The 25,082-nt window shown below is 40.7% G+C and overlaps 1 protein-coding gene across 1 annotated transcript in view; it reads left to right on the top strand.

The window, feature by feature from the left end:
- LOC111655488 (protein kinase C-binding protein NELL1) overlaps positions 1-24,754 on the top strand; it is a 238,209-nt gene extending 213,455 nt beyond the window's left edge. Inside the window, exons 16-20 of the mRNA XM_023406920.2 lie at positions 2,814-2,954; positions 13,798-13,991; positions 17,991-18,167; positions 18,593-18,817; positions 20,575-24,754. Coding sequence (XP_023262688.1) covers positions 2,814-2,954; positions 13,798-13,991; positions 17,991-18,167; positions 18,593-18,817; positions 20,575-20,625 — 788 coding nt within the window. The 3' untranslated portion in view covers positions 20,626-24,754. The remainder of the gene's footprint in view (positions 1-2,813; positions 2,955-13,797; positions 13,992-17,990; positions 18,168-18,592; positions 18,818-20,574) is intronic.
- Positions 24,755-25,082: the final 328 nt, after the last annotated feature.

The raw sequence follows: 25,082 nt of genomic DNA, 5'->3' as shown, positions 1-25,082 counted from the left end.
CAAATACTTACCCATATTAGATGATAATAACATAAAGAGAAGCAATTTTAACTTATTACTTCTAGAAGGGGCTGTATTTTTTTTTTTTTTTTTTAATGAGAGGAGACACCACGTTAGCCCACACACCACATCGCAACACACTTGGTGGGTGTGCGCCGATAAATTCTGACTGGGCTGCACAGTTTGTACTTTATGAAAAAAACATTATCTTAATAATTCAATTAATTTTTAGGATCGGACAAAGTCATATTAACATTTTAAGGCCTAAATTTCAAATGATTGGATTTAATGTTTTTCAAGGACCTGCAGAAGGGCCAAGAAGTACCTTTATTTTACTGTTATATCAGTTGTGCCTCAATGATTTTTATTTTTTTTGTTTGTTTGTTTGAATATGTTTAAAAAGACAAACATCTGTGATACAGTAAAGTACAAGACTGGACATATAGTCCACGCTGTCAGACTTTCTCACTGGTAAACTAGTGAGCTCCTCTGTTCCTCTGTAGCACTTTGTGACACACATCTGTAAAGATCAGGGGTCCTGTTACCTCCAATATGAGCATTTGTTGTGATGAACAGAACTGACGGTGTTCGTGTTCGGGAGCCCAGTGAGGGATCGCGTCCTTGACACTGGTACGGGCAACTACACAGGAAAACATACATTGATTGCAATGTCTCAACTTGAGGCTTGAGAGTTTTATTCTTGATGGTGTCTTCTCTTACTACCTTTATTACTTTTTATACATCCAATTTGTTAAATTGTAAAAATGAATCCTGTTAAACCAATTCAGGGTCATACATGAAACTTAACGACGCACCGACTCCTCGCTGAAGGAATGTAATCGCTACTGGATTAAAGTGTTACGGTTTTACCTTTAGCACGCATTATAACCAGCACAAGCCCGTGGACTCGTGCCCTCTCGTGCACTCTACACAGCACTGCTCTTTTGTTGAAGGGTTAGCTGCTCTCAGCCACCAGTAACCTCTAATCTTGCTATCTTTCAGTGGGATGTCAGAAAGGGATTCTTCTGGTGCAGCTCTGACTGGATCTCTGACCTCAGAGGCTGACAGAGGGCAGTCCTCCCGGCAGCTGTCACGTCTTATTACCTACAGTGCACCAGCCCGATGGCACAATCGCAACACACACACTGCTAAACGGCTCACCCCGAGTCTCCCATTTATCTGTGCGCAGATAAATACTGCATGTGTGTGTTGGTGTGTGTCTGTGTGTGTATGCTCTTAAGGCTTGTCCAAAGGTGTCACAACAGGACTGGAGCAACACAAATGTGTTCATAACACAAGATCAGAGCACCAGTTTGGTTTTTTTTGTGGGCGGAGAAACTGGTTGTCAAATGGAACTGCTCTCACATTGTCTGCTCTATATACACAGACGTAGTATGTAGTGGGGATAACTGGACTTTCACATTCACCTGATTCACATTCACCATTTCATATTCACCAAGGTCCAGTCCCGGTGTCAGACTCATGGGACAGCCCTATGAGCTCGAGGCCTCAGGGCCGTCCCACTATAAAACCTTCAAGAGAATGAAGGCTCGATCGCATACATTTTGAGCCCTTCACATGCACTTTTGCTAAGTCCACATTTCTGTAGACTTTACCTATGGGTAAAATGTTTGAATCTTTTTTTATGTTGTGTCTTGTTAGCTGGCAAGCTAATCATGTTACATCCAAGCGGATGGCATATAAGTAACCAAAGAGGGAATTGATGTTGATATTATCATTTAACTCCAGGTTTAAAAAGAATAGTATTAAATCAGTAAATCAGATTTAATTAGAAATGATCTTGAATGCTTTTGACACACTGAAGTTACATGGCCTAAATCTCAACTCCATTTATAGGCAGGATGTCACTTCACTTATCGTATCATTGTTCATACTGCTTTAATCATACGTGTATGAATTTGAACCACAGTTGCATCGGGAAGTAACACGTCTGTATTAGGTAGAGCTTTGTCAGTGGTGGATTTCACAAAAACAAAACTGAATTTTTGAGACTACATGGTCACTCTATAAATTGTATATATAAAAAGATTCTCCAACCCTCACTCGCTTGTAAAAAACCCTCTCACAGTCCATTACATAATATAAATATACCTCCTGGTCAAGCTACAAACTTCTGCACTTTCTCTTGTCGAGATATGGGCTTTTCCTCCTTAAGTGACTGTATGAGACTTCCACAAACATGACAGTTGAGCAGCCCACTGCTACCTTCCCCTGTTTGTTATGGTTTGCATTCAGGTGGATTGAAGGTGTGAGTGAAGGTCACGCTGTAACCATCGCGGTGTGTGTGCAGGTCAGGTCTTACAGCCAGAAGCACGATAGCTGCAGATGAGAGAGATGCAGTGCTCACGCCATACATAATTAATGAGAGAGATTTGAGAGAGCGAAGACCTAACACCTCTGGGCAGGGCGAGTGTGTGCATGCTGCACGCTGCAGACAAAGCGAGCTGAGTCAAAATGGCAAAATGTGCAAGAGGAAGAAATAGAGAAGTGCACAAAGGCAACAACTCTGCTGCCAAATGGTGTGATTTCCAAAAGACCGTCTGCTGTGGCAGACTGGCGGCAGAGATGTTGGCTGTCTAATGTGGCCAGCTCTGCTGGGGCGGCAGCGGTTTGCTCTGATTGGTTCAGCCTCCAATGTTGCAACTAGCACAGATCAAAGAGCGGGCCAAAAAATGAAAAAAATCTAATGGCACAACTGAGCTGAAGTTTCAGGCTCGTGGTCGTTGCCAGGAAAATGAATTTAGACTGATGCTGATGCTACTGTGTGTGTGTGTCTGTGTGTGTGTCCTCAGATATCGATGAGTGTGCAGAGGGCCTGATTGAGTGCCACAACCACTCCCGCTGTGTCAACCTGCCCGGCTGGTACCACTGTGAATGCAGAAGTGGTTTCCATGACAATGGCTCCTACCTGCTTGATGGGAGCTCCTGCATTGGTGAGCATACACTGAATTGCAAACATCCTTATCACTGCTTGAACTACCAGCCCCTCAGACTCTGCATGCCAAGCACCTAGCTACTATAGACCACCCTCCCTTCCTCTCTCTTTCTCTGTCCAATTACTCAGGAATTCTGAATACTGTCACTGTCTGGCTTCCTCTTAAATTCTCTTTCATCTCTGGTCTCGTACATGATTGCTTGATTGTTATTATTTGTCTCGTCTATCCTGAAATCTATGATGGGTGCATGTGTGCTTGCATGTGTGGTCCTTGTATGCCACCCAGCAGGCTTTTACAAGGAGGCTCATCAGAGGTCTTCCCACCTTCACAGCTCGAGATCTAACCACGCGCGGTGAAACCCACACGCAAACCATAATGAGATATTCATGAGGAACACACATCAGCCTTGTGCCGCTATTAGATGTTTGTGTCGTGTGGCCTCCCTCCCATGTGTTAGCCTGCAAAGACAAGGAGGCAGAGTTGGAGACGTGTGTTTCTTGTGTCAAAAAACAGTGTTGATAATGCATGGAACAGGAGAATACAGTGTAAGGCCTGACTTTAAAATCAATTATTAAATGAATGGATAATCACACATTCACACTGCAAGCAACAGTGTTTTCAAAGATTGGGGGCATTTCATAATGCTATTGCATGTTAATGGTCTCATGCAGTCAAAGTTTTAAACAGACCATGTACAGTATCTTACACTGCTTTGGTTTTTCCCCTTACATCATGGCATGTATTGATAATTGACAGTAGGATCAATTTTAGAGCAAAATTTGGAAACAAGGAGAAAGAAATCAGTAGTATTTCAGCGACGTTTACTCAGGCGTAGATGCTGCTACTGTCACTTGCACACCCACAGATTTGTGCTGCTGCTCTGACAGATAAAGGTTTTAGGATGGTGTGAAGAGCTATAATGAACTTTAAGCATTTCCTTTTATTTGAAGAGTTTGATAGGCCTATTTGACGTGATTTAAACACTTTGTTAATTTTGATTATGTTCCACTTAAAAAGAGAAGTCATCGATGTCATATAATATGCTCCACTGAATATTTCATGTCATAGTGTGAAGGCCAGGGAACAGAGAGAAAGAAACAGACTTTGATAGCAACATATGTTGTTTTTCTGCTCTGGCTGTAAATCTTAAGGCTTAAGTCCAGCTCAAAAGATGTTTTCGGCAAAACCTACATGGCTATACTTTAACATGGAGTTGTGACCTGCTTCACACTGAAATAGACCCATTTAAATATTGTTAAAATGACAATCACATGATATTTTAAAGCAAGAGTAAGAGTGTATGGCTATGCTAAGAGCTCTGTAAGGCTGTACTGATGTGCAGCAGTGCTTGGAGTTAAATAATGGTTTCAGTATGCTAACATGCTGACACTGACTCTAATATGCTAATGATAGCAGTTATGATGTTTAAAGAAGCTATTTGTCAGTTTTGTTATTGCTACCATAGCCAGTGTTAACATTAAAAGTTGTTCACTTACAAGTCTAGAAGAAATGTTGCAAGTGCAGCATCAAACTTCATTCCTTTACTTGCCAAGAGCTGTCGCCAGTAGTGGGTCTATCACTTCTTTTCTTCTACTGAAATTAGCATGCTAACCAGCTAGCCCTGGCCCATATCAGACTGTCTCGTTACTTTCGATAGCAACTCTCTGTAGCCTCCAATCTGCCCTGAAGACGTAGTGCACAGCACTGAAAACTAAAAGAAATAGCCCCTTTAACATGGTCACCATCTTAGTTTAGCGTGCTAGTGTGCTAACATTTGCTACTCGCAGTTAACACAAGTACAGCTTCTTACTGATTCCTGGCACTGACATTACCTGCATTTTATGATTCTCCATTGTTCAGCATATTACACACGGCATTCTGCCTTAATTAGGGCCAATCCTAGACACTGCTGTAATTTTTGCCTATGCACCGGTGTAAAGTTGTAATTGATGCGGCAAACAGGGCTGCTTGGCTGAGTGGAAGACTTTTGCCTTCACTTAACCTTTAAATCAAAATGCAGCATCAGCAGTCTGGTTTGATTCACTTCCTTTGAGAGGGGGAGATATGATTTCAGCACATTCAGAAAGTGTTTTCTCTCAAACTCACAGACAGAGGTAAAACATATGTCTGACTTTACTTTGCAGCAGCTTGGTGTCATTTTAGCACACAGACTGAGCACCACCCAGAGCATCTATAACAAGGTCACTAATCAACACTGTTTTTTTGCTTTCATGTTTTCCTTTTCTCTCCATTTTTTTTAGTTTGCTCATCCAATTTGACATTTAAATCTTTCTTTTAATTTAGAGTCAGCTTTAGGCCATCACAGCCTCTACTGCAAAATATAATTGTTTTTCTCATTATAAAACTTAACCATGTGTGAGTCATGGGAGATGAACTTAACCATAAATGTTCAGAGTTTAGCACAAAAATGAAATTATCATCATCATCAGGAGCCATAAATGGACTAGATACAAAATTACTGAACATGTATTAACACCATACATTAACACCTAAATGTAAAGCCAGACATCAAAGTTTTTGTTTTCAAGTTGTCAGAAGTATTCAGGGAAACATTGCACATTCAGATGAAGTGGGTTCACTATAGTACAACAGTTTAAGTGGATATTTCTATAAATGGTAATATTAAAAGAATATTCTACCAAAAAGCTCTTTGCTGGGCATCCAAAAGGCTTGCAAATCTGGCTATGACAGGCTTGTAGTTTCTCTCCTAGGTGGATGGCGAGAGCTATAGTTAGCTTGGATTTAATGGATGGAGTTAAAATGGACTCCAATGGTCTCCAGAGTCATGGTACAGTATCAAACCTTCCGTGCAGCATAATCCACTTCTCTGCTGTGGTCTGCATGTTCAGCATCTTTTTAACATTCATAGTTTCTCCACATCAGAGGTAAACACACTACTTCTGTGTGAGATTATAGCTCCTAAGCACTACCACAAGTAGCATATTTAGCCAATTATTGATGAAGCGTCTAATGCTTGGAACATACTCAACATACAAATGAACGGCAGAGACGTGGACTGTTCTGCAGGAGTGGTTTGAAAAGCGTCACAATTTGAATCAAATGTAACAGTGAATCCAAGCTGACTATAGCGTCCATCTTCCACTAAAAAGGAAGCTACAAACTTTTCAGACCCAACTTTTAAGTTAAAAGAGGAAATGTTTGATAAATTTGTTTTCCTTTAAAGGAGCTTTTTATATGTTTTGCTATTGCTACATAGCCAGAGTTAGCATTAACAGCTATTTATTTACCATTTTAGAAGAAATGTTGTTGAGCATCAAACTAAATTCCTTTACTTGCCAGCAGCTGTCTCCAGAAGCGGAAAGCAATGCCAGTGTTAACTCTCGTCTCTATCACGTCTTTTCTTCTACTGAAGTTAGCACGCTAACCAGCTAGCCCTGACCCGTCTCATCATTTTCTGAAAGTGACTCATTTCTAATTTGTCTTGAAGACGTAGTGCTGCTCAGAGGACGTATTATAACCTCTTGATTTATAAAGTCAATGATGGCCAAATCTCTTGTCAAGCCACAAACAGCACCACGCGCTCCCAGCAAAAAACCACGATTGACAGCAGTGTAGGATTTCGAAAATGGCTGCCTTTGGTCAGTTCTAGTGGAGGTAACACAAAAAGACAAAAGTCAAGTATTCATGTGATTTAGCACAAACTTTTGCTACACAAAAATTAGGAGTGGGCTCATCAAAACAATCTAAACAATCGGTGGTGATTATCCAGTCACAAAAAAAAAGAGGCCACAACAGGATGACGCAATTAAAAGAGTGCCAGTCAAGCCTCAAACGGATGAAAGCATGATGGAAAAATGGCATCACATTAGTTCCGTGTATTAATTTGTGGAAGGTTACAGGCTACTCATTGGCCCACACGGATCTGATGTTTTCATCTACTAACATTATTTGTCTTTTCACTCATGAGTCACATGCTTCTCGCTTGTGAGGATTTATTTTTCTGAGTCTGTTTCCATTGCACTTTGATTCATTTTGTTTTGGTTAATACACCCACTTGTATACCCTTTTGCAATATCTCCGCTTCTTTCTCCATTTAGCCATCATTTTCATGTGCTAATGGAAAATGTGCGTATAACAGGTGGATGCAAATGTACTTTGGAGCGGCAGACAGCGGTGTAGCGCAGTTTCACACAGACACCAATGCACCATTTCACACTTGGGTTCATTTCATAGAAACAAAAAACGTGTGCCATCAGAATGATTTAAAAGATTGGTATAATCACATAAAATCAACACATAACTCACGTCTGCAGCGAATGACAGAGACGTTACTCACATCAGTCAAGTCTAATTGGACATTAACTTACTTGACTGTGCTCTGTGATCAGAGGCTTTCAACAGATTAGGGATATGATTTATGCTATGTGATTAGTGAAAGCACTTATTTGTGTGTCATTAAGAGACGCCATTAATAACATTGCTTTCCTAGACTTTTGAGCATAAATACAAGTGTGTGTCATAATATTTGTGTATTTTGTACTTTTATGTGTGCCACTCCTGCACCAGACAAGTGCACGTTGCTGTGACAGTACATCCACCACCTTTTCTCCTCCTTCTATGCAGCATTAGGCTGGAAGCCAGCAGGGGAAATAAGTACAAATGACAATTTAACAGGATTTTTTCTCTCCACAATATCCCTCCAACAGCCTCTCATGAGTCAACCAAACAGAAAGTAACATTTTGTAATAAGAGAGCCAGCTCAAAGCAGAGAGTTGCAGAGACTAAAGAGTATGTGATGGCTGTGCAGGAGAGTAGAGAGCACTAGGGACAGGAATTAGTGAGAGAGAAGAGGATAATCGCATCTGGCAAAGAGGTTAAGTGGTTGTTTTTTGTTTTTGTTGTGACTTTTCTGTTAAAAGGATATTTAACAAATCTATACACAGATTTCAGGTAAGGTTTCAGATGCAATTCAACAGCCCAAAGCATCACTTTCATATACTATTTTCTGTAAAAAAATAAAAAAAATAAAAATAAAATCCTAAGGGTATGGTAATGGATAGATGAAAACAATCTCCCTGTATTTTGCCATAACAGCAATCCAGGGATTTATTCTGTGTTGGTGGATGTGTGCCCCATGAAAAAGGGCCTCCAGTAAAAGGATTTGTTGTGTTTTTCAAATGAAGTGCTTTGTTGTAGTGTTAGTGCTAATTCATCCTTTGAATTTGGTGCTAATTCATGCTATATCCCATGTTTCATCCCTCACATGTAAGTAGCTTTGGATAAAAGCGTCTGCCAAATGAGTAAATGTAAATGTAAATGTTTGGATTATGGACCAACTGGCTATGCTACACTCAGGACCTCCTACTGCTTGACACGTGACTCTATGGCCCTGTTCAGACCCACCATTAACGTGCGTCTTCGGTGATCCCATCACAAGTGGACAGCTCTTAGTACGTCAGTTCAACCCTGGCATTAACATTCGTCTCTACATGCGTCTCCAGTGACCACTTGTGATTGGATCTCACTTGTCTGCTTTATGTGGAAATAAACACGAATGCATTGTTGTTTTTAGCCAATATGACTGTGACAGATGGGTCCATTGTCAGTGTGTTTGTGAAAGAGAGAGGGGGGGAGGGGGTTGAGCGAATCAATACACTGCACACAGCTCTACAGTGAAATAAGATTTAATCCATTTGAAATAGTAAAATAAATTTCGGTTCATTATGAAACTGCTGTGAGACTCATCAGACTATGGCAGATGATATCAGTGGAGTAGACGGTCCTTCAGTGTGGCCCAGGACACATTTGCGTTCACACTGCTTAAAGAATGTGGCCAAATGAGGCCCAGACCACCTCTGAATGTGATCTGAGTGATCGGATTTCAAATGCGTCCTCAATGCATCTTGAGTGCGGCCACACCTGAACTTAGAGCTGCCCGATTATAATCAGATCACCTGAGATAGATGTTGGCTCTGAACAGGGCCAATGAGAGTCTTTTCTTCCAAGTGCACTCTTCCAATTTGGACATATGAGAGCTATTTTCACATGGACACTTCATGGACATATAGAATATAAGTGCAAGATAAGTACTAAATAGATATTGGCAGTATTAGTAGTATTATTGTCTAGCATCCTATTCTGAATAAGCTTGGTTCAGGTCCAGAAATGAATTGGACTAACCAAGGACATGATCAAGTAAATAACCAAGTAAAGAAAGTTTTTTTCTATTTTTGTTTAAGATTAAGATTACATTACACTGAATTTTGGTTTAATGTTGATATTTTATAAAGCATTGTTTCAATATATCAGCATTATGCTGTGTTAGAATAATGTGGCGCATTAATGTGACACGTTAAGACTCTTTGTAACATTAAAATATCTCATTGTAACATTAAAATGTTACAGTAGGTTGCGTTCAGTTGTTCTCAGTTCTGTCTTGTTGCTGTGCAGTGTGTTGAGTTAGCTGTGCTGCCATGCGGTACATTTCATTCTACTGTATTGTGTTGCATTCATATTGTTGTGGTGAGGACCAGAGCCACCTGCAAGCAGCAGTCCTTTCTCTTTATTGCTTTGACAAAGAGCTGCATGGACTGCATCCCAAAACATGTTTATTATGCCTAATGCTTTAGGGAAAGACAGGTGGCTTTAATAAACAGATTGTGCATAAAGATGAGGATAATACACCATAAACCCCCACTGTCTCGCTGCACAACAGTGTGTGTGTGTGCATCATATTTTTTCTCTCTGTAATGTACATGACCTTTCCATATGGGCAGCCTGGAGACATATCAAAGAAATATAATTTGAATACTCTACTACTGAGCTTTGTGATGCTTTCTAATTACCAACATCTGTCATAGGGATTTATTTGCTTTGTGTATCCTTGTGTGTGTGTGTATGTGTGTATGTCTATACCTGCATGAATGTGAGCTGTCATGTACATATGCTGTAGAATTAGCCCTTTCATGTTGAACAGCAGATGCAGGTATGAGTGTAAGTTACTCATACGGCTGGCTGTGCTCGGCTGAGTTCTGCCGGGGCTTTTGTATTTGGTTGTAAGACACAGTCTTTCACAGCCTTCGTGTAAGAGTACGCTTCGTCTGCGAGCAGCAGCTCTGTGGCTGTGGTGAATGTAGCATGAAGAGCATTAATCCTTCACCAGCGCAGATACAGTATGTCTGAGTGGCTGATGGGGATTTCATTTAGTGTATGCAAATAGTCTGTCGCAGGCACAATAAATTCTCGGCTGAGCTGTTTTCCTCCTCTCTATATCCTGCAAACTCGATACTGCAACCAATTAGAGTGTGTATTCAGCACTGTCAAAGCTTATTGTTGTGCCTGGTGTGGCCACAGCATTGACCAAAAACTCATGTGCACCCAGAGTAGGTCTGCCTGCTGGTTACCACTCACTGTTCTACACTAGAGAAAGCATCGTGTGGTGTGAGCTCCTGTGAAAATTTCCAGCCCTCCAGCATGGGCACACCTACTTCATCTTAACTTGGATTCATCCTGTAAATTTGACCAATGTTCTTTTCTTAAGTCATTTAGAGTTTGTAAACTGTAATCTCTGCTCTCTAAAAACTTCAGTCCTCTCTGTCTTGATGTTACTAAGGACATGTCTGAAATAACCATGTTGCCTGAGCTGGTCCATGGGCTCGAGGTCGAAGGTTTATGGGAAATGGGGTTCATTAAAAACAATGATATTAGATTCTTTTCTCTTTTTTTTAAATTACCGCCCTTATCTAAACATACAAAGTTTCCTGAAGTTTCACTTTGGCTCTCTACAGCAGAACATGGCATGTGTAATTTGACACCTGTTGCACACACTGGCTGCACTGGACAGACAGAAGTAGTCCAGTAGCTATGTGACCATCTGAGGATCAAATTTTAGTATGTGATAAAATTGCTGCTTTTCCGGAGTATAAACACAGGGGCGTAGGATGCCGGCGTGTCTGATGCTGTGCAGCGCAACAAAGTGATGCTGACGTGTGTTTGGCCATCAGTTGTGAGTGGGTGAAATGCCCATTGGTGTTTTGCCTTTCAACATCCTAACTTACTATGTCAGCGTTAAGCGCAAAGTACAGCTGAAAGTACAACTTAGACATATGGCAGTTTAGTCGAGTCTGATCATGTAGAGCTGAGTTTGATATGTCCTAAAATGCCTGAATTGAATTAAAATTTATTTTATTTGACGGGGGTCGTGCAGTTTGACATAGTTCCAATACAGAGCATGAAACTAATGTACTACACAGAGTTTACAGCTATTGTTCATTTTCAACTCTTGTCCCTGGTGGGGCTTTTACATACACAGCCTTTTTAAAACATACAGCTGATGTGAATATTGTTCAGTAAAAGTCAGACATACTGTATCAGCAAGGAAACCGGGAGGTGTGAAAATCAAGCTTTTTAGACCTGTTGACAGTCTCCACAGTTTCCTGTCTCAGTCAAGTGTGAATAAAGTAAGAGGACTTGATTGACTGTGTTTCTCACAGTGTGAGAGCATGGCCAGAGTCACACTAAGTAAAACATGAATTCCATTTTTGAAATTATTAGTTAGTTTTAGATTTTCTGTTTCCATGGTTTTGTTCATGCAACACCAGTGGCGTGCCGTCGGTGTTGTGTGGGTGTGATCGATGTCTGCAGGCAGCAGGTGCTGACAGGAGAGTGGACCTACTGTCGAAGGGACTTTGGTCTTTTTCTCTGTGAACAGCTCACATTTAGTGGGGATAAAGAGAGTTAAATGTCATGGCTTGATAAAAAAAAGCTAGGGACAGACTTTTGGTGCGCTGTTTCCTGTGCTATGCTGATAAAGAAAAGTAGGTGAAAATGAAAATCCGCCCTGTCTGCTCACGTTGGTTCCTTTTGGTTTGTTGAGACGGAAAAGTGAAAAAGAAGCTGACGGAGCAGATGCCTCATCCCTTTGGTGATTCTTCTGAATCCACTGAGGCTGTAACCGACGTGACTGAAGCTGCGATGCCAGTGTGCATGCAAGATGTAGGGGAGACCGGGGACGGTTGAAACGTATTAAAAATGCATTAAATTTCACTAATTAATTCATGCTTAAGTAACTAATAGACTGATAGTATTAGTTATTTATTTAATAATGTTTATTTAAGAGCAGTTGAGTTTTGTTTTTTATAGAACATAGGCCTACCTTGAGTCAAAATAGGCACAATTAATATATTCTACTGCTATGAAAAATTCTCAAAATAACTGGTTTGTATTCTCTCATGTTAAAATGAGCAATTTTTGTTGCATCGGTTGAAAAAAATTTGCAAAACAATGTTGTAAAAACTGTTTTGATATGGCCACTCAGCTTGGGGGACAGTGGCCATGACAGAACATCATGTGCTAGCTAGACACACTGAGCTTGACACATGCTAACCATGTCGCCATGTCGCTTTGAAGTCACACATATCATGACAGGATTCAAAATTAGTACATTTTGATTTATTCATACAAAAGGTCAGGACAGTTTGGGAAAAAAATACAGCTCATGAAAAAAATTATTTTCATACCTCTTTTTTTAAATATATTCAGCAGCAGATGTTGAATGTGCAGGATAAGTATCATCACTCTAGCATGTTTCTGATTGGAGGAAGAAGACTTGTTGCAGTTGTCCCCAGTCTCTCCCACTCTTTGTATATAAAGGGAAGGGTGTGATAAATGACCTAATTTCTTCCCTCAGATTATAACTCGAGTAATTTGTTTGAGTTAATTATGGCAGACCAAAAACAATTTACCATACCTTAAAATATGTTTAAGGAATGAAAACAGACAATACAATGTGTTGATTAACAGTCAGAACCTGCAAATACATTATATCCACACACTTCATATGATCAGTGTTTATTTTGCACCCCATTACCCAGCAGCATGTGTCATACTGTGACGGAAAAGGTAAGCTACACTATAAATTTAAATAACTTGAAGAAATATCTTTACTGAAACACAGCAGTAAGCCTGCTGCTAACACTCCCCTCCCTGTCTGACCACAACAACACAACTCAGTTTCTATTACAACAACTGAATGCTATTAATTTGAAGGGATAATTGAAGTAATTTGGATGCCTGAAATATAAATATTTGTGCGCAACATAAATTATTTCAAATAGTTCACTGGATACCTGCTGGTCTCCTTAGTAACGTGAGGAAATAGAAGATATACCATATCTAGAGTTAGTAAAGGTATAGATTGCATCTTGTAGTGTAATACAACACTGCAGCTCTAGCTGAAGACAGTCATCAGGAAACATGCTGTACGACATTAATTATGATTCATCTGAAGTGTGTTTTCCAAGCAAATGAGGTGTTTATTGTATGATTTTTTTTTTTAGGTGGCAGGGTTATATATCAAAGTCAAAGTTATTTAGTTTTTTTTCCAGGACAATTCTCAAATGTTAAATGCTGCTAATTTTATTGTGTTAAATTAGCAGAAACGTAAGTACGTCAGCATATAGTTGATACTGCAGGTTGTGATATGGTTGGGACCATAAAAGTGCTCAATACTGTGTCATGTTGTCAAATGTCACAGCTTTAACAAAATAATTTGAGAGGCAAACATGTTTTGTAATTCCAAACTGATGAAACTGCTCTGATACTAATAGAGAAAAAGACGTGCAGGAATGTAAACCTGATGCAGTCTTGTTTACTGATGTTGTGTTGAACCTGCTTCTCATTGGTCTTAGTTTTTCCACAGAAAAATTAATTTGGTCTTGTTCTGTATGTTGTATCCAACAAAACTAACAGGACTGTGAAACGCGCACTTACACACATGCACACAAATTTACATTCCTACATTTGTATAACAAATGACATGTTAATAGTCTTTAACCGTGGCTTGCTCTTTGTCTTCCAGACATCGACGAGTGCAGTTTGCAGACACACACCTGCTGGAATGACAGTGTGTGTGTAAACCTCCCGGGAGGCTACGACTGTGTGTGCACATCTGGTCCGGGCTGCAGTGGCGACTGTCCTCAGGAAGAAGGAATCAGGCGCAATGGAGAAGACTGGAAACCCAGCTTTGACCGCTGCGCTATATGCTCCTGCAAGGTAGAGATGAGAAACACTTGCATATAAATTCACTACACTTAGTCGTAATGGTTCTCACAACCTGGTGGAGGATCTTAACTTACGGTTTTAGATCACAGCTATGATGAAAACCGTATCCCTAAGCTGTTAATATATATAATGATAATATATAGTCATAGGGAAGAGAATAAACTATCAAGGATATGTGTAACGAGTACGTATGGAGCATGTATTCTATAATGTTTGTGTAATGTAGTGTGCAATGGAGCACTGCCACTTTTCAGAGTATCACCTGATACACAAAGGTAGGACAAAACCAAGGGCAAGCACCAATACAAAATATGCAAAATATTCATCATGCATTCAATATCCCAGAAAACCCATCAGTGGTGAGGAGCTAGCTCTCTGTGAGAACACTACATGCACAAAGATCAACAAACGCACATGTAATTGACTGTCTGGGGGTTGAATTAGCTAACATCTGTTTGAATAGTTATCAAACAAACACACAGAAAAAATATCAGAAGAGTTTTCTGGTCATGCTGACATCAAGAGAGCAAAATAATAAGAATCGAAGAGGAAAAGAAAAACACCTCAGTGTTCCCATCTGTTTGTCATTAGCCTGCATTACATTCTGACAAATATTTGTGGCAGTTTAACGACTCATTTCTGTGCTCTGGAGTCAGAGTGGGACGCAGATTTTGATCAGATTTGTCTTTGCGAAGGTGAGGCTCAGTGAGTGAGATTAATGCAAAACAGACACAGATGCTTATTTGCAATAAAATGAGTTTACCACCAGGACGTCGCACATGAACTGCCCCTAGTAAATACCAAGGGTAAACTGAGAGGTAAAATCAATTATGCTTGTGTAGCATGACTTATGACATTTCACTTCAACACTAGTCAACGCAAGCAAATTACTTGGGTATGTTTTTACATCCAATTCAGTCACACATATCATGACAGAAATTTTTGTTTTCTGTAAAATACATATTTAATCTTTATTGTAAATTGTGTTGCCAACATGTTTGTTCATTGACTTCCATTATTTACATCCTGCAGTGGCTTTCTCTGCATTATGCTTCCTCTGCGAGAAAATTACATGAACTAAACTTTGGTCCAGCTCACATGTGACGTATTCATGGGTCAAACGTTCACTTGAAGAGTTTCAGAGTCAGGGCCTTTTCAAGCCGTCTGTCCTTTAGCAGCCACTTTTCTTCTTTTCTTGTCACAGTATAGTTTAGAGTTGTTTGTTGACATTTTGAGTGTTTTACAAGCTTAATAAGTAAATGTCTGCAGCTCTTTTATGACGTGTTAACAGATACTTTTTGTCTGAACTCATTTAAGTCGGTGTATGCAGAGCGCTATCTTCATTTTGTAGCTCTAGTATTCTTTCTCATGCTTCACAGACTTTGTCGGAGAGGAGACACAAACAAACAAGAGAAACTCGCTTTGAAATGAAATGCAGCATTAAATATGTATTTCATGTCAACCGTCAATAAATATAGGCATTTACATACATTCACGAGGGAACTTCACGATTCAGAGATGAGAGCTGCTCTGGCAAAAGTAGACCCGGCGCAGCAGAGTTTTAGAAAACAGACATAATTGAGAGGCGGTTGAGATGCTCTGCTCCCTTTGGGGGATCAGTGTTCGGGATACCTTGAGGATTCACGGCCCTGCTGGTTTTTATTCTAGCTGTTAGGTTCGTGGGTGAAAAGATTTTCTTGTGGATGAAAAAGTGAACACAATCAGACCAACAAGTCAACACTTCAGTCTGGCTGTATTTTATTCGTTCACGAAGGACAGATCTGGTGCAGGGTCTCTCACTGACTAACAAAAGTTTGAATGCTTAGTGTTTTGCCCTCTGATGTGTGTGACTGATGTTGACTTAGTACAATATCCAACAGATGTGCATACAAAAACATTCATAAATCTAACTGTCTGTCTAACTCTGTGTCAACACTGAAAGCTACTGGTAGCTGTGAGGCAGCCGGGAAATAACTGGTCTGTGAAGAGGGAGAGCGAAAGTAAAGCAAACCACGTCAGAAACTACAGAAACAAGAGATAAAAAATATCAAACTATACTCAAAATGTGAATAATTTTGTTGAACATGAGAGGATGGTTGATTGATTTGATATGTTTGACGTGTGTAAAGCTGGATAGGGCAAATGAAAAATACAGCGGTGGGTGGAGAAGGAAAGAGCTTGTAGAAACTCTACTTTATGAAATAAAAGTTGGAAACTTGAGAGAAAAACATCTTCTTTATTCAACTAAAGGAAACTGAAAACAGAAAATTGAGTTAAATAGAAGAATTAGATTTTAGTATTCCACAGGAGCGATCCCACAGGAACCGAAAGGCTCTTAGATTATATTACTTTCAGAAAAACATACATTTTCCTAGGACTGTGCTGAAAACAAGTCACACCTAATAATATAATAATAATAATAATAATAATAATAATAATAATGATAATAATCAGCAGTCATCAAATTCATCATAAAATTGTTGTAATCAAAGCAGTAATGATGTCGTTTTGGATAGCACAACAGAGCAGCATTGGCATGCAGGCCTGGTCTTAGCTCTGGCATAAAATCAACAGTCTGTCTTCGTATATCCTGCCAGGCCCGGTACAATTGGCAGTAATTTCTCAGCAAGTCCAGGGCCGTAACTGTAAAGACCAAGGCCATCGATACTGGCACCCTGGGACTGAACGGTTACTGTAGCAGGACAATATGCATCGATAAAACATTGGCTCTGTATTGCCCTTTTAATGGTATGCGGAATGATTTTATGGCCCCCATACATTTTCTAACAGCCATTTTATGTAACATTTTTACATCTCCATTACACTGTCGTCCCCAGGCCAGACAGTGCTGGCTGTGCCGAGTAAAATGGCCCATAAAGTTTTCTCTGGGTAGAGACGGGGTGCCAGGGACACGGTGGCTAGAGAGACTCACAGATCAGGCAGATTCCCCTGTGTTTGACTTTGCATTGCAACCAAAACACCAAACTTCTAACACATTCTTGCTTCATTCAAAATTCATCCATTTTTCAGGCTCTGAAACAATATTCAGGGCGTAAGGAAATCATTATACTCTTCACTGTTGCAAAAATGATGAAACCTTTCAGTTTTAACAACTGTTTGATCACAGCGTGACTCCCCTGTTCAATGAAAAGTAAGAACTGGACCACTTAAATTGATCCTTGCGTTTCCCCACAAGCAAAAGAACACAGACCAACAACACCAGTGTAAATACGTATCCTCAATTCTTACTCTGAGCATAAAGTGAGAATTACAGAGAGAAAAGGTTGGCCTGTTTCATGTATTTGTCCTTCCCTGATGTTTTTTTGGCTGAGGAACAGAGTATTTCCTCTCCTGCAGGTTTAGAACTGAGGTGTGTACATCAATGGCCATTGGCTGAAAGTCTTTGCGCTGTGTTCAAGTCCAACTTTTAACATTAGACGTGTCATTGACACTAATGGGGAAGGATTCACAGCTGACAGGATTTTCCATCACAAACAGGAATGTTCTTTGAGGACGTCTGGCACCACTCTAGCATCATCCTGGTGCTCTCTGTGCATATATGAGGCTGTACTTTTGTCACCAAATGGTACTGATTTGAATTTGTGGTTGTTTGTCAAAGACAATGAGGCAGTGTGGCCAACAAAGGGAAATTTGTATTTGTTCACATCGATGTGTCTTTATAACCTCCTTATTTCATTTTTATGTGAATCGCTGTTGGTCTGAGGCACTTTTATTTTGTAGGGGCTATGGGGATGTACTTTACAGCCCAGGATATGAAGTGATATGAGGTCTTTGATTTGATTTGATTTGATTTATGTGCACAGATAAAACATTACAAATACATTATATATATGTTTTTTCTATAAAGTGGATGTGCAGGTGAGGTAAGAAACCCGTCTAGGGTTTTATCCACACAATTTCAGCCATGTATGTCAGGGCTATATATCTAAGTCTGTTTACTCCCTGAATGCTGAGACCTCTGTTGTGCAGGACGGGCAGACGTACTGCAGGAGGAGACCCTGTGACTGCGGAGACCCAGACGAGGACCTGTTCTGCTGTCCCGGCTGTGACAACAGGCCCAGCAGCCAGTGTCTGGACCAGAATGGACGTACGCTCTACCGCAGCGGAGCGTCCTGGCTGTACGGCTGCCAGCAGTGCCGCTGCATGGTTTGTACACAGACACACAAATGAAAGCTGACCTTCATCTTAATTCCCTTAGAGTGGTGAGACAGGTTCGTTAGAAGAAACTGATGACATAAAAGAAAACAAACAAAATCTCCTCATCAACATGAAGCTCAGAGCTGGGCTTTGTTTATTACCTGGCCCTGATCTGCCGCTCTGCTGTGTGTGTGTGTGTGTGTGTGTGTGTGTGTGTGTGTGTGTGTGTGTGTGTGTGTGTGTGTGTGTTTGTGTGTGTAGGACTTAGATAATTACCACCTCTCTAATTAGAGATGTGGCAACAAATCAGCATGTGAGCTGTAACTGCAGTTGCCAGATCAGCTGATTTACACACAAAAAACCAACACACCCAGTAACAGTTGTGTCACTTTCTTTTTTTTTTCTTCTCTTTTCCTCTCTCTGTGCCTCTGCAGGAGGGGGAGGTGGATTGCTGGCCTCTGGTTTGCCCCGTGCTGATGTGCGAGTACACGGCGGTGGCGGAGGGTGAGTGTTGCCCGCGCTGCGTCACAGACCCCTGCATGGCAGACAACCTGTCATATGACATCCGGCAGACGTGCGAGGACCCCGCAGGTGTCGCCCGCCTCAGTGGAGACACATGGCATATGCCCAACTCGCCCTGCACCACCTGCAAGTGTAAGGTAGGCCAAAGCAACAACAATCACTAAGAAGGTTTGCTTCACTGCTCCATGTTGGATTTAACACCGGTGCGGCTGCTTAAGTGCTCAACCAAAAATTCACAAAATTATGAATCAGATTTTGTATTTAAATAAATAATTCATACTAAGCCTGTTTTTGAGCTGCAATAGTGCTTTTACCAACTAGACCATTTTACATGTAGTTTTGGGATACAAAAATCTCATGCATTTACAGAAGCATGATTCACTTCGTATTTATGTACGTTGAGGTGAAAACTGGGGGATAATGAGTTTAGCTAATGTGTGCTGGAGGATATGTATCGTCAGCTTGTCTGTCATCCAAGGTGAATGCAAAATATCTGTCACAGATGATGTAAGAGGCATTTAATCTTAAAAGAACAAAATATGTAAATCACTGTCAGGAACATGTCACCATTAACTCAGATCATCTACATACAGATACAGATACATACAGCAAGTGGTAATAGCTGCTGTGATTGGTTGGTCACTTCAAAAGCTTTGACTTAATGTAAAGGAGAAGGCTGCTTGGTGATATTCTATACTTTTCTTATTGTTAACAAATCCCATGGAAGGACCAAAACCAACAGTGTGTTAGTCTGTGTCTGACTTCCATAACGTGTCTGCGGAACTCACACATACACATTTCCCCAGTGGCACAGGCAGCAAGTCACCTTCTCTGGGGATACACAGGTCAAGGGTTTTATATAATTTTATAAATACGTGCATATTATGTATAGAATGCAAATGCTTGCAAGCTGCTTGGAGCCAGATAATTGCCGCTTGTGGTTTTATTTATCTCACTTGTTTGTCGCTTTGGATAAAAGTAAATGTAAATATTCCTTTTCCTTTTTTTAAAAAGGCTCATGATTTTTCAGGGATCTGTGGAAGGAAACGTTACTCAAACTAGAATTAACTAGAATGAATTCTTCTTTTTAGACAATGGTTTTGGCACAGAGGAATAACATCAGTCTTTGGATACAAAGACAGTACTTGAGAATGTGATCAGTTCAGTGTTGATTGGGTCTTGTCGTGGGAATAGTAGACAATAAGAAAAGTGCAGAGTATCAACAGGCTTATCCTTTAATCGTGCATGTGCCATTACACGTCACAGTTGTAAGGACAATATGAGCCTGTCCCATGTCAGAGAGCACAGGTCCTATCAGCCTGGTCAGTAATCCATCCTCGTTCCCGTTGACCAAAGACGTATCGAGCCCTTCAGACAGTTTATACTCTGGTTTCTGAAAGCCTTTCTATAGGGACTATTTTTCAGTGGAAAGTAGTTCCAGTGGAAAGTGTGACACTGTCACAGTGAAGTCTGCTGATTACCCTGAGTAACTGGGACACTTGTCTGTGGGAAGACATATTGCCGTTCAATTTCTCAAATTTGTCACCGCTTGGAGCCACACATCCTAAATTCTGTTCGCTTCCAATGTACTAGAGTGGCAGCATAAATCTCAGAGATGGATATCTCAGAAGCATAGCAGATAGTCCTGAGAATGAATGACTAACGGTAGGGCAGTATGTTCTGTTGTGATTTGTGTAGTGACCCTTCACTGATATTGCAGAGATGGTGTTAACATCGTGTTCAGTTCCCTCTACATTAAGGCTCTGTAGTTTGACTGATTATGGTCAGCCAGGCTCCGACTGCTGTTGTTACAGTCAACGTGTACAGCATATTATAATACACTACAGTATATTTAACACTCTATATCTCTTCTTTCCTGTCCTTTCATGCTCAGAACGGGAATGTTTGCTGCTCGGTGGATCTCGACTGCCTTCAGAACAACTAAAGCTCTTTTCCTCCTGTCCTCCTTCTCCCACCGTCCTGCTCTCTCACTACGGGACTGCCACACCCTCCCCCCCTTCATCTGACGACTCTCCCCTCAGATTCATAAGACAGACTCACGCACACACGTGCATGCCAGTGTGTGCACAGAAAAATACAAACACGCACTGGACAGACTGGGGTGTTGGAGGCTGTGTTTCTATGCTATAACTGTCAACAAACAGTGAGTGTGTGTGTGTGTGTGTGTTTGTGGCTCAGGAGGAGACTGAGGCAATAGTCGCTCTCACAACAGTCACTGTGTTGTGGATGTGTCTTTGTGTTGTTTCCATTTCACTACATGTCTTGTGGAAACCTGTTTAGCGTTGCGTGTCAAACCGAAAACCAGAGACAGACAAGCAACTGAGCATTATGAGTCGTCGTTAGGGATTCACAGCTGGACAGATGTTGTGGCGCTCCTCTGTGTCTGTGGAAAACAGGTGAAATATCAAATAAAATAACCTTGATCTTATTTAAGGTTAATAGATTTAGATATAGTTATATCAGCACACCTATAAATTTGTGGTTCTGTGGCCAAATGTGCAAAAGAATAAAACAAATCAGTGCATAACTTCTCTTTACATACAGTTTAAATGTTTTATATGTCATCGCTCTTTGCTCCCAATTCAGAAACTGCGTCGTGTGATGTCCATGTTTCTAGATACGGCTTATATGTTATAATAACAAAGCATGTCCTATTTCAACAGATCTTCCTTTTTTGTTTTTTTGAACAAAGTATTTTTTGGACCATCAAACAGCATCTGAAATCCCCTCTCGGCCTTTGATTGAACAATTTTTTTAGCTTTCCAAAACAGAGAAAAATCTGACAATCTCACCCACTTCAAGCAGTGATTGGCTAGGCGTGAGGACGTGAAAGCACGCGGGGCCTGAACTTCCCCCTCAAGCTAGGCCCCCGCTTTTGACTGTGGTTCAGAGGACGTGTAAACATCGCCTTTAGATGCAGCTAGATAACACTAACGGCAAAGCGGTTCATTTCAAGTGTACCACAGTCTTCTGTCTTCGGCTCCTTTTAAATCACCCACCTTCATGAGCCGAATCCTTGGGAGGATCCAGGCTCTAAATCGGGACCTATCTGTTGTCTGCCCTGCTGAGCCATTAACACTTCTGTTTCCCAACACTTTCCCTCAGCCTCAGTGTCTCCTCTCTGTTGATGTTGACTGCCAGATAGTTATGAATAACAACAATAGTCATGATAAAAGCTTGTGAAAGCAGCGTGAAGGTGCACAGCAGCACCCTGCAGGCCACAACAAGCATCAGTCATAGCTGTTGATTAAATCAGCACAGCTTGTGGCAGGGTGGACTCATGTGGCACCTCCCAGGGCTCCTCAGCTCTCAACCATATGGCACGCACAGAGTGTGGCGGAGAGACATGAAAAAATGTGGATAATTAAAGCCATGTCACACAGGCCTGGATTTGAGTATGGCAGGAGGTCACAGAGTGTTGAATCTGCTTACAGGCAGCCAGGCTTACGAAAGCAGGAGAAGTCTGGTGCTTTTCCTGCTGCAGTTCATACGTTCACAGCTCTGACGTGATCTGCCCTCCTGCTCCGTCCTCTCCTTCACACCTCGCTCCATTATCCACAAGCTTGTCTCGATAGCGCTAACGTTTCCCTCAAGTATCATTATCACCCCGAGTGTCCATCACTGTTCATTTTCTTTTTTGTCCTCCTAAAAGAAACCAGAGGGAAACTCCAGCATGTTTTGAAAATCTTTCGAAGTGAACTATGTGCTTTGTCTGTGAAATGATTGTCTGATAACAGCAAAAACTCGCCAGGTTCACCTTTGGGTAAGGGGAAAAAGTTATTCAGTAAACGTTTGTTATAAAACCCACTCAACAATCAGTTCATTTGAAGCAGGTAAAATAATTTGTCTAGAAGTATAATTTTCAAAGCTGGTTCAAACAGGTAAGGTCCGCGCTCTACGCTTTCTTCTTCCTCTGTGGTTTTTCTTCACCGTCAGCATAGTTGCAGATATCAGGACTCATCTTCCCTCTTCAAAAGAATCCATTTGCTTCCTCAGATTGAGATAATCCTTCACAGTGAAAGTAAAACCTTCATTTGTTTTTTTTTTTTATGTGAAGTGAATTAACTTAGATGGAGCTCTAAAAGTTCTAAATTCTCCATCAGAGCTCACACTGGAACTCTACAGCTTAGTCCAAGCTATGGCTTTCTGCGAGTTTCCTGTCCCAGAGAAATACTTGAGGTCCGAGACAAAAAAATCATTGACTCTTTGTCGTGAGCAATCCCACCCGCTACAACATATTTCATATCATAGACAAAAAACAAGATGCACTTTGGAGACAAGTCGGATGCAGGAGATGAGCAGTATCCAATGAGAGCACACCTTACATCTGAGGGCAGGAAATGAGGGACGCAGTGGACTCGTCTACGGAGTCACAGCTCGTGTGTTTTTGTTCAATATCACGATCATTCGCTCCAGTTGAGGTTCAGTCCAAAAATGTCAACAGTCTGTAAAATGTCTTGTATCGAGAGAATTACAGCAGTCCTGAGATTTCTGGAGTGTTGTAGTCTGAGCTAGCTATAATATATATAGTATATAATAGTAATATATTTGGAACCACCGTTGGGGTGACCTCCACCATTTCCCTCCTGCTGACCATTATTTAATGTGAAAGTAGTTCTTGTTTCCGGTCATTTTTCTGATCCCTCACACAAACAGTTCCGAAAGATATTTTTCTACCCTCTCATGCACTGAGAGCGCATTGTTTGGATTCCAAAGCTTGGTGGTCATTTCACTGACTTTTGGGAAAGGTGATGCTGGTCGTTGTCTGGAGGGAAGGGGCGGTGGCGTGCAGCGAGGTGTGCCGCCACTCTGACCTCTCAGCCATGTTGTCCTTGTGTCGTCTTTGGTGACCACCACATCTGTTTGTGTCTCATCTGAGCATCCTCCATTATCACAATGCCTCTTGCAAAACTAAAACTGTCAACTGTGCACAAAGTACACACATACACACACACACACACACACACACACACACAAACACACAGAAAAAAGTGATGTAAATGGTATCTGTACCCATTGAAGTTGAACACAGCAATCGAAAGCAGACGTTTGTACAAAAGATTGCTATGTTGATTAATTTGATATGAAATATAATGACTACTGTAAAACACTATTTGCAAGTCTGTGTGTAAATGTTTTTACATACTGACGATATGATAAAAATTATACAGTTTTTTAATTATCATTGTGTTCATGAATAATGTGTTAATTTTGGTGGACTACTTTTCTTTTTGTGAGACAGGTTCTGTTTTGCTGTAAATACTGTGTAAAGTGAAGGGGTCTGTAAAGAGAGTAAGACTATGTGAATAATTCTCACTAACACAGCTTCTTAGGATCTGAACGTTGTACGGCGAGTATGAGAGAGATGCAACATTTCTATTGTTTTTACTATTTCTTTATTTTTCTATTCTTGCCTTAACCCTTTTAGTATCTGTCATAGTTTAATGTCTTTTCACTGTTTTAGGGCAGCATTATGGGTTTGATTAGCCTGTGTGTATGTACAGATCTCTGATCAGTGTCCCTCACTAAAAGCGTCAACAGAAGTGGACTTCAGTGGAAATCAGACTGAGCGCAGTCTGAGCTCGGACAGGAGCTTGGACGGACTGTTCACCGCACCGACAAGCCATTTTTTTTTCTTCAACACACGTCTGTATGAACTGAAAATTCTCTTCACAAGAAACAGACATAATAGAACTATGTACACATGTAAAAAAAAAAAAAAAAAAAAAATCTAATGTTCAAAATGACAATGTTATTCTTGATTCAGTTCCTACTAAAATAGCAAGCGACTGTGTTTCTCCTTTAATGTCTGACTTTTTAAAAAGCAGCAGTTTTGGACCTTCTAGATCCTGATGTGCTTGTTCATGTTTTTGATAGAGGACCGCGGCGGATGAATCCCTCCCAGGTCTGTTCATTGTTACTTCTCCAGATCACAGTGGCCAACCTAATTGTACTCAAAGGGTTAAGTGTCATTTGACTTGAAGACTGTGTCGTGATAAGAGTTTGCTGTAAAAAAATTCTTCAGTTAATAAATATTTTAGTTGTTTACTTTATTTTGCTGTGAGTTTTTTTTGCTTTAAAATGTGACATAAGGCGGTTTGACTTTTAAGTTCGCTGGTAGACAAGTCGCACTCTCAGGGTTAAGGCACAAATTGAGGAAACCCAAACTGCTCATACCACCCATTGGCGACTTAAACGAAAGCAATGTTTCCAAGCCTGAGAAATGAAATTCAGGATACCGTGCTGGAGAAGTCTTTCATGTGCCTTCTTTTTTATCAATACTGCTGTTTTCCATTTCCCTCAGGAAATGTGTGAAAGGAGGTGTTGCAATAAAGATAAGTAGCCTACATGCTTTTGATGCTTTAATGGAGCACTGCTGTG

The sequence above is a fragment of the Seriola lalandi genome, unplaced genomic scaffold (genome assembly GCF_002814215.2).
Source record: "Seriola lalandi dorsalis isolate HSWRI2012SDOR001 ecotype SW California unplaced genomic scaffold, Sedor1 jcf7180002054319, whole genome shotgun sequence".
Taxonomy (NCBI): domain Eukaryota; kingdom Metazoa; phylum Chordata; class Actinopteri; order Carangiformes; family Carangidae; genus Seriola; species Seriola lalandi.
The sequence above is the reverse complement of the archived record's forward strand: the minus strand, read 5'-3'. Positions and strand labels throughout refer to the sequence as shown.